General features: G+C 40.4%; 1 protein-coding gene across 3 annotated transcripts in view; it reads right to left on the reverse strand.

Moving 5' to 3' along the window:
• Positions 1-9,444, reverse strand: part of ADAM10 (ADAM metallopeptidase domain 10) — a 158,297-nt gene that overhangs the window by 148,259 nt on the left and 594 nt on the right. Inside the window, exon 1 of one of the 3 annotated variants that reach the window (XM_023729675.1) lies at positions 9,093-9,204. The exons of the other annotated variants lie outside the window; for them this stretch is intronic. Within the exon in view, the coding sequence (XP_023585443.1) occupies positions 9,093-9,183 (91 nt within the window). The 5' untranslated portion in view covers positions 9,184-9,204. Of the gene's footprint in view, positions 1-9,092; positions 9,205-9,444 lie in introns of those variants that run through there. 3 annotated transcript variants of the gene reach the window in all.

The following is a 9,444-nucleotide window of genomic DNA, read 5'->3' on the forward strand; positions in this document are numbered from 1 at the left end:
AGAGACTCAACATGGAAACTGAAAACATCAACAAAAAAAAAAAAAAAAGAGAACTGCTGGAACTGAAGAATAAAACAACTGAATCAGAAAAAGCAAGAGAAACACTCAACAACAAAGTCACATAGACAGAAGATAGAATAAATGAACTAGAAGACAAAACAAGTGAACTTACCAAGTCTCAAGAGAAAAGAACAAAGAAAAGCAAACAAACCCAAAAGGAAATATGGGATTCAACTAAGAAATCTAACATTAGAAATTATTGGAACCCCAGAGCACCATGACAACAATAAAAGCACAGAAACAAGAGATAATCAGAAGAATTTCCTAGACCTGAGCAGAGAACCAAGCCTACAAATACAGGAAGCTACACAATGAAATGGTTTTCAAAGCTACACGAACTCCAAACAGAAGAGACACAAAGATCAACTCTGCGCCATATCCTAATAAAATTCTTGAAAACCAAAGACAGACAACTCTGAAAGTGACAAGAGAAAAACGAATATAACATACCAAGGGGGTTTCATGAGAATCAGTGCAGATTTCTCACTAGAAACTGTAGAAGCTGGAAGACGATGGAGCGACACAGATAAAATACCGAAAGGAAACAACTGGTAACCAAGAATTCTTTACCCAGCAAAGTTGTCATTCAAAAACAAGGAGTAAATCAAAGCATTCCCAAACAAACAGAAGCTCTGGGAATTTGCAACTACCAGACCAGTTCTACAAGTATTACCTCAATGGAGTACTCCAAATTGAAGGCAAAAAGTATTAAATAAATATTCATATCTACACACGGGGAAAAAAATAAATGAGAGATCTCCCCCCCAAAAAAAAAAAACGCAACAACACTGGCAATCATGTTATCAAGCATATGATATTTTCCAGGAATAAACTTAAACTCCACAAGCAATACAACTCTCTTAGATAACAAACCAAAAAACCAAACTCTTTGCTGATGAGCTGACTCTGACTCACAGCAACCCTACAGGACAGAGCAGAACTGCCCTAGGTTTTCCAAGGCTGTAATCTTTACGGAAGCAGACTGCCACGTATTTCTTCCATGAGGTGGCTGGTGCTGACCTTTTGGTCAGCAGCTGACCGCTTTTACTACTGCACCACTAGGGCTCCAAATGACTAGCCACAGATTAATGAAGGCCTGTGCAAAGGTTTGACAAGTCCCAAGCAAATGTATTAACTTGCAAATAGGATCAAATCCCAAACCCTCACACCCATCCCAACCTATAACGTTCTACCTAAACTCAAAATTGAGACCTTTATAACTTCAAAGACTGAGATCCTCAAAGTTTTATAAAACCATACCCTCTGCAATGCAACAGCCTATAACATCTAGATTCAATATAAAGTGGACCCCCAATAAATTTTGTTAACTTTACATTAAACATTCACTAAGTTTTACCAGTTTTTCTTCCACACCGGCTCTTATTCGATCCTTAATTGTTTCCACAATCACTATCCTAAATCCTGGGCTCAATCCACCTAATTCATCAAGCAGCTAGATTTACTCCTTACTGTATCATATCCCAGCTCAACATGGACTCCAGCTAACATTCCATAATACTGCATTTCATAGTTATCATGGTCTAGAATATGAATCCTATAAGTCCTGGTTATTATGGCCCAGTTAGCATTTCTTCTTATTTTCTGACATGGACTCTCCATGCCAGGCAAATAAGCCTACACACATCTTATCAGACTACCTCAAAAAGCCTTCCCCACCTGGCTGATGTCCTTAATGAATCCTCATTCCAAGTGTAACTACAATACATAAATGCAACTTCATTGTTACATCTTGGCATTTCTGTCTACTCTGACAACCTCAGTATTTCTTACTTCTCTTCTCACTCAGGAGCCCTGGTGGTACAGTGGTTAAGACCTTGGCTGCTAACCAAAAGGTCAACAGCTCGAACCCACCAGCCAACTCCTTGCAAATCCTATGGGGTAGTTCTGCTCTGTCCTATGGGGTCACTATGAGTCAGAATCGACTCGATGGCAAAGGGTTTTTCTTTGTTTTTTTCTTCTCACTCAAGACTGTGGCTTCTCCTACCAGCCACAGACACACAATAAACCCTGGTGACTAGACAGCAGTGCTCCCACTATACATATTCTCACGTTGTTTAGCTGGAATTGCAGTAGCTTCAGAATGAATTCACCTGGTATCAAAGGGAGACTACACTGCCGGGAACTGCTCTCAGTACTCAGAACTATACCCACTAGTACGAAGGCCAGGCCTTCACACTCCTGCACAGCAGTGTGACTGCCATCGCAGGAATCTAACTGGTAGGATTCTTGCAGTTTTTCCACTTATCCTTGACACTGCTTCCTTCTCCTAGGATAAAAACTGACAGCTAGACTAGTTAGAATTATCATTACTGGATATTTACTCAAAATTAGCAGGATTTTTAGAGAGTTGCTTGGGAGAATCATTAACAATCACTAAAATAAATCAATTCCTCCTTGGGGGGGGGAACACCCTGAACTCTTTACCCAAGCATGTCACACAGAGTTGCCCGTGTGAAAAGCAGACCAAATGCAAATCAATCCCTGCAATTTCACCCCTGTGACTTCGGGCTTGAGATGCAGGTATGAAACCACCATTTGTTTCTGTCCACAGTCTTTCATATCTATGACTTGTCTCTTCCACTCAGTGGCCACAAAGGCCTCTCCCTCAAACTTTGAGTTAGGAGTTAATGGCCAACGACTGCAGGTCCTTTGCCCTGCCTGCCATCTCCTCCTTCACACGAACAATATTTCTGGCAGTCCACAAACCAAACCATGTCAGTTGCCATCTAGTCGATTCTGACTCGTGGCGACCCCGTTTGTTACTCCACAAAGTCTGTACTTTAAGCCAGCCATCGCAACAATATACCCCCAATTTTTCTAACCATTAGGAAGTGATACAATTAAAAGACACAAGAAACTTAACATTCTACAAATCACAAAATCACCAAAACTATAATACACAACAGCTACTTACTGCAAACTAACAATAAAACAATTTATCAGACGCCTCTTTCATCTACCGTTTCCTTTAAATAGGGGAATCCCTGGGTGGTACAAATGGTTAACATGCTTGGCTGCTAACCAAAACGGTGGAGGTGTTGGAGGTTCAAGTCCACCCAAAGGCAGCTTGGAGGAAAGGCCTAGTGATCTGTTTCCAAAAAATCAGCCATTGAAAATCCTAAGGAGCACAGTTCTACTCTGACACACATGAGACACAGAGTCATCATGAGTCAGAATCGACTTGATAGCAACTACTTTGGTTCAGTTCCTTTAAACAGAGAGAATATTTTTTCTTAATTTACTATTTACAGTACTGCAGAGAATATCACAATTGAACATCTGTTGTTAAGTGCCATCAAGTCAGTTTCGACTCATAGTGACCCTACGTACTACAGAACAAAACACTGCCCGGTCCTGCGCCATCCTCACAATCGTTATGCTTGAGCCCATTGTTGCAGCCACTGTGTCAATCCATCTCCTTGAAGGTCTTCCTCTTTTTCACTGACCCTCTACTTAATGAAGCATGATGTCCTTCTCCAGGGACTGATCCTTTCTGATACCATGTCCAAAGTATGTAAGACATAGTCTCGCCATCCTTGCTTCCAAGGAGCATTCTGGTTGTACTTCTTCCAAGACAGATGTGTTCATTCTTTTGGCAGTCCATGGTATATTCAATAGTCTTCGCCAACACCACAATTCAAAGGCATCAATTCTTCTTCTCTAAGGAGGCAGTTCTTCCCTAGTCATCTTTTGAGTGCCTTCCAACCTGGGGGGCTCATCTTCGACACTATACCAGACAATGTTCCACTGCTATCCATAAGGTTTTCACTGGCTAATTCTTTTCAGAAGTAGACTGCCGCGTCCTTCTTCCTAGTCTGTCTTAGTCTGAAAGCTCTGCTGAAATCTGTCCACCATGGGTGACCCTGCTGGTATCTGAATACCGGTGGCATAGCTTCCAGCATCACAGCAACACACAAGTTCCCACAGTCTGACAAACTGACAGACACTTGGGAGAACTGAACATTTCAAGTATGTTTAATATCAATAACCTAGCATATATTAGTTTGGAACCACAGTACTCACAATTCAGATCCAGGCCACGATATACCTGCAACCGAGTAAGCGTGCATTTTATTTGCTGTGTCTTCCTGGTTATTCATCAGTTTCTTCTCTCCATTTCTACTCTGCCTCACTTTAAGTAGCAAAACCCAAGCCTACAACATCATCCCAATTGTTCAGAAAGTAAGAACCTGGCAATCTCAACAATAAACTACACAAAGCCAAAACATACACATTTAAAAAAAAAAAAAGACCTAAAGCCCAAGTATTTTTTTCCATAGAAGACTCAGAACTTAAACTTACAGCACTTTGCGTTCAAGTGTCAAGCATGACTGATCAGTTTCGTCACAAAAAAAATATTAGAAACAACTAACTAGAAGGTCACACCCTTAAGGGTTCACACCCTCACGGGTTGGGAAACCTAACCAAAAAGTTGGAAATACTGTAAAACCAGGTACAAGAATAAAAATCACCACATCTAGAATAAATTTATAAGAATGGTAAACTACCATGCCCATTTCACTGGTTTCCGGAAAAAGTTTTAAAAAGAAACTACAGCAGAGCTCAGAACAATGACAGTCGTTCTTATACTAAACCTCAATCACTTAAGATAAATCTTCAACCCGTTTTAAGACAGTAAATATGTAATATATTTTTAGAAAAAACTTGCATAAAAAAATGGCCAAAATTTTACCAGAGGCTTGACATACAGAATCTTCTTCCCCCGTATCTGTCATCCTCCAACAGTGCTAGAAAAATGTAGTTTACTGCTGAATTGATTGCTCCATTTCATTTTCTGAATTTCAAAAGCAGAGTTTGTGCTTATACCTCATTCTTAAAAAGAAAAAAGCCTAAGTTTTTATTTATGTGACCTTCAACTAAATTTCTCTGAGTCTCATCCCAGTAGTAAAAAAAATGCTTTCTTATTTGCTCATTGAGACAAAAGACATTTGATAAATTATAACCTCCATTCTTTCTTAAAGATCTTCAAACTGTGTTCCCATTTTGAAAACAGGATTCTTAAAAATAACTAGTAACCTAATCTTGCTAAAAAAGTATATGTCAGTTTTTATTAACAAAAAATTTTTAAGAAAAACAAAAAAGAATTACAAAAAGCTCTACAAAAAAATTGGACAGGAGGTCCCATTCAAAAAAATTTTTTTTAATGCTGTACTGGCAAATGTTGTGTTATTTTTACAACAATAATTTTTTTCAAAACTTTTTAAAGCTGGACAATCTATGGAAACCCTGGTAGCATAGTGGGTAAGTGCTACAGCTGCTAACCAAAAGGTCGGCAGTTCAAATCCACCAGGAGCTCCTTGGAACCCTATGGGGCACTTCTACTCTGTCCTATAGGGTCGCTATGAGCCGTAATCAACTCGATGGCAATGGGTTTGGTTTGGTTTTTTGGTTCTGGACCATCTATGCGAGATGAGGAAGCTGAGGCAGAGATGCAAACAGCATGCCTATAGGGCCCAGGCAGGTAACACAATTGAGTGAGGCAGGCCAGGTGTGTTCCCAGCAGGAATGGCGGGGACAGCAGCGACTGGTAAGAACAAGGCCAGTCTTAGAGGGGCAACTACTCTCCACCGTTCGCTTCCAGACAACGGGAAAGCAGCCCAGCAGTACATGGATTTCCAAGTGTTCTAAACAAATCCAGAAATCTACTAATTTCACTGAGAAATTTTCTGATTTTTTCAATGACAGTCACTAGCTCAAACTTAAAGACACTGCAAATCAAGCAAAACACATTTCTAAGGCCACCAGATAGGGACCTTTAAGCCAGTGTGTGAAAACTGCTTTTAAAGAAGCATGAGGGCAGTAAGTAAAAAGCTTAGGCTTTGAGGTCAAACTCGTTTGGGTTTGAATGCCCACTTCACCACTCAGCAGGTGGATGACGCTAGGCAAATTATTTCCTCAAGTCTCAGGTTCTTTAGTGTAAAATATCACCCAAGTAAATTTTGAAAGTGGAACTCCTAACACAGTAACAGATACACAACAGGCATTGAGTCCTTAAACCAAAACCAAACCCATTGCCATCCAGTCGATTCCGACTCAGAGCGACCCTATAGGACAGAGTAGAACTGCCCCATAGGGTTTTCAAGGAGCAGCTGGTGGATTCAAACTGCCAACCTTTTGGTTAACAGTGCTGACCTTTTGGTTAGCAGCCAAGCTCTTAACCACTGCACCACCAGGGCTCCAATGAGTCCTTAGGAAAATTTTACAAAGATCAGAGAGTATACATCCTGGAAAGTCTAAAACAAGTTTCAAAACACATACCACAAAACAGACAGATGCCTGCACAACCATCCCCCTCACTCACTCCGACTCTCACAGCAGGCCTGTACCTGTACCCAGACGACACTGTTAACGTAGGGGATGGCTTGAAATGGGCCTTAAGATGACAGAGCTAACTGGACTGTCAATTTCAAGTTTTAACCATACTTTGAGGCTTTAAATACACTTGGGGCAAGCCAAAAAAGATTAAGAGTCAGAGCACCTTAAAGATAAAGACGAAGTCTGCCTTCCGTAATTTCATAAACCCTTATGTGCTGGTAGAAGAGAACTAGTTCAAGCTTAAGCTTTAATACTTTTGGCAAACATCACTGCAAAATTTCCAGAAAACTTGTCTCTATAGTGTGCACAGTACAAAGCAAAGCATTTTCACCAAATTTTTCAATGTAAAAAACATGTCATGCTCCAAAGTTCATTTCATGTATGATTTCAACAAGCCAAATCATTAAGGGGCTGAATTAACTGCTACAGCTGAAACAGCTTTTGACTTCTCAAACTCACAAACTAAAAAAAAAAAGGAAGAATGAGCATTAGATCGCTAACATAACTGTGTTAAAAAGTAACATTCACATATGTAAAAATTATTTGAGCTATATTTAATCAGAATTAAAAACAAACAAAACCCATTGCCAAGAATGAAGAAAACCAAAGACACAGGGAAAGATTAGTCCAAAGGACTAATGGACCACAACTACCACAGCCTCCATCAGACCAAGTCCAGCACAACTAGATGGTGCCCAGCTACCACCACCAACTGCTCTGACAGGGATCACAACAGAGTGTGTAAAATGTGTAAGAAAAATGTAGAACAAAATTCTAACTCAACAAAAAAAGACAAGACTTAACTGGTCTGATAGAGCCTGGAGAAACCCCAAGAGTATGGCCCTGGACATCCTTCTAACTCAGTACTAAAGTCACTCCTGAGGTTCACCCTTTGGCCAAAGATTAGATAGGCCCATAAAACAAAACGTGACTAAATGGGCACAGCAGCCCAGGTGCAAGGACGGGAAGGCAGGAGGGGACAGGAAAACTGGTAATGGGGAACCTAAGGTTGAGAAGGGGAGAGTGTTGACATGTCGTGGCGTTGGCAACCAATGTCACAATATGTATTCTGTTTAATGAGAAGCTAGTTTGCTATGAAAACCTTCATCTAAAGTACAATAAAAAAATTTTTAAACCATTGCCATCAAGTCGATTGCAACTCACAGCAACTCAGTTCCAATAAATTTCTGTTATTTCAAATGATAAAGAAAAGCATTTTTAAGTGTGAATTTGAATACCTGTCTATACAGACACTAGCTGAACTCTACAAATCCTTTGATATCCTCCTACAAATACAACATAGGAAGCAACATGTGCTACAAATAGACAGTATTAGGAAATTTCAGTTTTCTAGTCCCAAACACTTTAATTCTCCACCACAGTCATACAAAAAGCAAGTAAAAACTTTAACGCACAACAGTGATTGACAAATTGGAAAGAGAGAAAGCAACTAAAATGGTTTAAGTACTTGAAAATAATCTCTAAAAATAAATCTGTATATCCACTACTCCTAATACACATATTAAATTCTCTCATATGCTAAAACAAACACATATAACCAATCTGAATGTGATCTATTCCACAAATCATCTTATTTATGTCTTACTACTTGACCATAAATATCTCAGATTAGTAAATGGAAATTATATATTACAATAAAATTAAAAATATCTCCATATACTGAAAAAGTGCAATCCTGATGCTAATGTTAAAATGCAAGCGTTCTATTAGTGTAGTTCCGAAAAAAATGTCTGCTTAAAAAAAAAAAAAAACTCAAATAGCCTTTATACCAATGTTAAATGCAAAATCATTGAGACTTTACAAAGGACTCCGGAGTTCTGTAATTTAGAAAATGTCTGGATAACAAGGGTCTTAACCCACAAGACTAGGCTTCTACTTTATCCTCAGGCATCAAGCTACAGCAGTCTCTACTGTTTTCATTCTTAAAAAACGAAAGTCATTTTACATACTACAACTCATTTGTAGTTTAAAGTGCCTGTGGATTTGTCTTACTTTTCACTGTGTCATGGAGAACAGTGTCTAACTCCTGGAAATAATCACAAAAAGTGAAAATTGGCAGATAAGTGATTTGTTGGAAGCCGCGTTTAGAACATAGATACAAATGTCAGACCTTTATAGAGAGTCTCCAACGCATGATTCTTTTTAAACCAGACATCGATTTGCAACTCTTTATCTAAAATGTCTATCTAACAAATCAAAACTAGGAACTACAACAGAAGACTTCCTACACAGTGTAACATCCTGGGGCTACTTAATATAGAACAGACATATGCCCGGCCCTGCCGTCCTAAATCAGAGCGACTAACAAAAACAATACGTGCAAATAGGTATTTTCTAAATTATCAAATTAGGTTATAGACACTCATCCAAAATATTTCTGGAAATTTTTCAATCCAATACTTTTAAGCATACTTTAAGGCTTTTAAATACACTTTGGGGCAAAATCCAAAAAGCTACCTAAAATAAGCTCTTCACACAAGAAAACGATGCAGCTAGTCCTAGCATACATAGAAAATAAAAATCGTTGTCCTCAAAACCCGAATCCCCGAGAAATTGTATGCTTTTAGCAAATCAGCTCCAATGTGCAGCTGTGTGGGGGGTGCCACTGCTCTGACAATCCACTAGCGACAAATCGCACAGACAATCTACTCCACCTGAGAGTTGAAGAAAACTCTTTAAGTTGGGTCGCCCGGGCGGGGGCCGTCCCTCCAGGAGACCCAGTCCAGCCTGCAGCTCACAGAACATCCCGGAACGACTCCCCTTCTGCCGGGCAGCAGTGTTTGCACAGGACGCACACCCTCCGGAGCTCCCGAGCACAGGGTGAGGAGGGCTCTATGCTGAGCCCAAGCCGCCGGTCTCCGGCAAGCGGGAGGGGACGGACCGCTCGGTGGCCCCGGGCCGTGGGGATCGCCGCGCCCGGGAAGAAAAATGCGCGAGCCCGGCGGCGCACATCGCAACTTCCCACGAGGGCTGGCGGCACTCCCCGCCCCGAGCGGACTGGAGCCC

This window comes from Trichechus manatus, unplaced genomic scaffold (genome assembly GCF_000243295.1).
Source record: "Trichechus manatus latirostris isolate Lorelei unplaced genomic scaffold, TriManLat1.0 scaffold00030, whole genome shotgun sequence".
Classification (NCBI taxonomy): Eukaryota; Metazoa; Chordata; class Mammalia; order Sirenia; family Trichechidae; genus Trichechus; species Trichechus manatus.